Genomic DNA, 3,744 nt, shown 5'->3' on the forward strand with positions numbered 1-3,744 from the left:
CTCTACTAAAAATACAAAAATTAGATGGGCGTGGTGGCGTGCACCTGTAATCCCACTTACTCAGGAGGCTGAGGCAGGAGAATTGCTTGAACCTGGGAGGCGGAGGTTGCAGTGAGCTGAGATCACGCCACTGCACTCCTGGGTGACAGAGTGAGACTTTGTCTCAAAAAAAGAAAAGAAAAGAAAAGGTGTAGTAAAATATAGTACTTTAATCTTATGGGGCCACTGTGTATATATGCTCTGTCATTGACCAAAATGTTGTTATACGGTGCATGACTGTGTATGTGTATGTATGTATATGTGTGCAAATATGTATGTATGGTTACATATGTACTTTTTGGGTGCTGAACCATTTTTAAGTAATTAACAGACACTATGATACTAAGCCCTCAGCATGCACTGCTGCAAAACAAGGCCATTCTCCTGCATAACCACCATACCATTATTACACCTAAGACAGCAATAATTTCTCAATATCTAATGTTCACTTTACATCCAAAGTTTCTCTTATTGTCCCACAAATGTCTTTTAGGGCTCTTTTTCCCAAACCAGTCTTCTGTCATGGACCAAGTACTGCATTTGATTGTTATGTCTCTTAGATCTCTGAATCTACAATAAACTGTTTGTGGTGGTATTATTCATGTTGGGTTTCGCATCCCATCCTTCTCTCTCCTCTAACAAAATCCACCAGAAGAAATTCTTGCTTTAATTAGGGAGAGCTTATTCATTTTCCAAAAGGTTCCCCTGGCAGGAGTGCCACATTTCCCCACATTGTGAAGTACTCACCCTGAATCTAAATGGCGTCTAACCCTTAGGGATCACCCCCACCGCTGAAGAGCGAGCCTGCATCTTTGGGGAAAGGTGCCCATCCTGTCTCTGGAACAATCTCTGGGCCTGGAATGCCTCAGCATATCTGAAGAAAAGGGAGGTAGGCGCTGGAGGAAAGGCATAGGCAAGGACAAGTACCTGGCCTGGAGCTCCAGGGAGCGCTGCTTTCCTGACACCAGGAAGGTTCGAGGCAGATTGAGGTTGGAGCTCTCCTTTAGCTGAATGGAGGGAGAAAGGGGCATGGTGAGGCCACTGAACTCCACAGGGCCCTAGCCCTCTGCACACATACACACACAGACTCGGGGTCAAAGCCAGTATCTTTGTTCCTCCCAACACCAATGCCCCACTCCAGGTTCCCATTTCCCACCTCCTGGATGCTCACCTCCATGCCATCTACATCGATGCGTGCCCGCACGCTAAACTTCTGGCCAAGGAGCCGCAGCCTGGGCACGCAGTAAAGGAGGCGGTCGTTGAACTAGGAAGGAAAAAGTTTGGGATGCATGCGTGGAGGGCCTAGTGGGGATGTGGCCCAGCTCCTTGCCCTGAAGCTTTACTGCTGAGGATTGTAGGCAATAGATGGAGAAAAGACAGCCCAAATTGGGCACAGGGGTCACAAGGAAAGAGCCTAGGCGTGGAAGACACTCCCTAGTGGGGAACCTCGGGCAAGTCACTTCTCTGCAAGGCTTAGTTACTTCATCTGTAAAGTGGAGGAAAAAAAATCCTAGCTAGGTAGTGAAAATACAATTCATTACTAGAGGAGAAAATGGCTAGCAGGAGGTATAGTCTTTGTTTTTCATTTTTTTCCTCTTTCAGGAATGAAAGGAGGTATAGTCTTGAGTGAGTACCAGGTCACTATGTGTGTGTGCGTGTGTGTGTGTGTGTGTGTGTGTGTGTGTGTGTTGGGAGGGGCATGACCCACCCACAATTCCATGCCTGGCACTTACTAGTATGAGGTATCGGTCTTGAGTGGTCCCATTCTTTGCTGACAGCTTAAGGATGTGGCCTTCTTTTATGAGCTCTTTGGTGGGGCTGACAATGTCCTCCTCGCCCCCTAACAGCTCATATACCTTCAGCAGCTTATGCATTCGCTCCTGGCAGAAGACAGGGAACAAAAGGCACGGTTGGCGTGCCAGCCTCCTGTCAGATGCTCACAAGTCATGACACCCCCACCCCAGGATGGAGACACCACAGGTGGGTGGCCAAGGAAGGGCAGGGGCTAGAAGGGCCACTCACCATTTTGCGGATGGCAGCATTCGAGTGCTCTGCTGCTGTGGCTATCAGCTCCAGAGACTCTACAGGCATAGAGAGGTGAGGTCAGATGGGGGACTAGCAGAGAAGAGCCTTTCCGGGGCTCCTTTTTTTTTTTCTTTTGAGATGGAGTCTCGCTCTGTTGCCTAGGCTGGATTGCAGCGGCATGATCTCGGCTCACCACAACCTCTGCCTCCTGGGTTCAAGCGATTCTCCTGCCTCAGCCTCCCAAGTAGCTGGGACTACAGGCGTGTGCCACCATGCCCGGTTAATTTTTTATTTTTAGTAGAGATGGGGGTTTCACTATGTTGGCCAGGCTGGTCTCAAACTCCTGACCTCATGATCCGCCCACCTTCGCCTCCCAAAGTGCTGGGATGACAGGTGTGAACCACCGCACCCAGCCTGGGGGTTTCTTTCCTCCCTGAATACCTCCTCCTGGCTTGATCACACCCTCCCATCTCAGAAAGCTTCACCCTCAAAAAGGTCCACAGCAACATCATTTAAAATCAGAAGTTCAATGTCACAATGCCAGACTCACAATAGATGGAATAGTTGGCAGCCAATTAAAAAATGCAAGCTTGCCAAGATTATTATTACTATTAATAATAACAATAAGAGTTACATATGTAACCAGAAGGAAGCATACCCATGTTGTCTCTGGATGGTGGGACTATGGGTGGTTTTTATTATCTTCTTTAGGTTTTTCTGTATTTTCCGTATTTTTGACAAAGAACATGTATTACTTTTATAATCAGAAAAAGCCATATAAAGAAACAATGAGATGATCCTGTTCTTTGTCTCAATGATTCTGATTCTGGGTATCTATGCTAGGAAAATACACATTCTATACACAAACACACTTTCATCATATTGTTATTTACAACAGTTCCAAGTGGGAAACAAAAATGTCCATCTGTAGGGGAGCACACCCACCTGTACCTCTTCCCTGCCAAAAAAAAAAAGAGGCCGTGCCTCTTCCCTGCCGAAACAAATGGCCACCTGCAGGGGTTCAGTTAAATACATTATGCCGTCTTCATATAATGGAATATTAAACAACCTTTACAAATGATCCTCATGTAGGGCTTTTAATAATCTGGGAAATGCTCAGGGTGTTTTAAAAAAAGGATACAAACATGTTTATATAGAATGATCTCACTTTTACAAGTATACATGTCTAAAAAACACCAGGAAGAATTTATGTCACAATGTTCATTGTGCTTATTCTCTGGGGGCTCAGATCACAGGTGATTTTTTCCCTACTTCATCTTTTTCTGTAATTTCCATATTTCCTATAGTGACCAGGTACTGCCAGAAAAAAAAAAAAAAAAAAAAGCTGAAATGAGTCCCTGTACATCTCCACCCACTAATAAATCCCACCCATGCTTAAGGCCTGGCCACAGTCTCCTTGTACCCCGTTCTGTATGTGCTGGATCTCCCCACTCAGATCAGCCTGTGCTGGAGGAGCAGAGGTGCTTCTGAAGAAGGTCCATATGGCTGGCCAACCAAGTCTTGTTTTCCTAAGAGGCTCTCTCTTCATGACCAAGTTTTGGTGCTCAAGGAGATCTATGGCCCCTGTCCCAGCTCAGGCGTCCACATGCCTTTCAGGGGCCGGGCTCTAATCTTCAACCCTTCTTCCATCCTGGCTGCCAGAAGGAACTTTCTCACACA

General features: G+C 46.3%; 1 protein-coding gene across 1 annotated transcript; it reads right to left on the reverse strand.

Moving 5' to 3' along the window:
- Positions 1–804: 804 nt before the first annotated feature.
- LOC113220817 (FYVE, RhoGEF and PH domain-containing protein 1-like) lies at positions 805–2,120 on the reverse strand (the record flags this gene model as incomplete). Its single annotated transcript, XM_026450152.1, has 5 exons — positions 805–913; positions 967–1,046; positions 1,211–1,303; positions 1,773–1,919; positions 2,062–2,120. Coding segments are annotated over 5 exons (488 nt in total), but the record flags the coding sequence as incomplete, so codon positions are not given.
- Between the last annotated feature and the right edge of the window lie 1,624 nt (positions 2,121–3,744).

This window comes from Piliocolobus tephrosceles, unplaced genomic scaffold (genome assembly GCF_002776525.5).
Source record: "Piliocolobus tephrosceles isolate RC106 unplaced genomic scaffold, ASM277652v3 unscaffolded_14058, whole genome shotgun sequence".
Classification (NCBI taxonomy): domain Eukaryota; kingdom Metazoa; phylum Chordata; class Mammalia; order Primates; family Cercopithecidae; genus Piliocolobus; species Piliocolobus tephrosceles.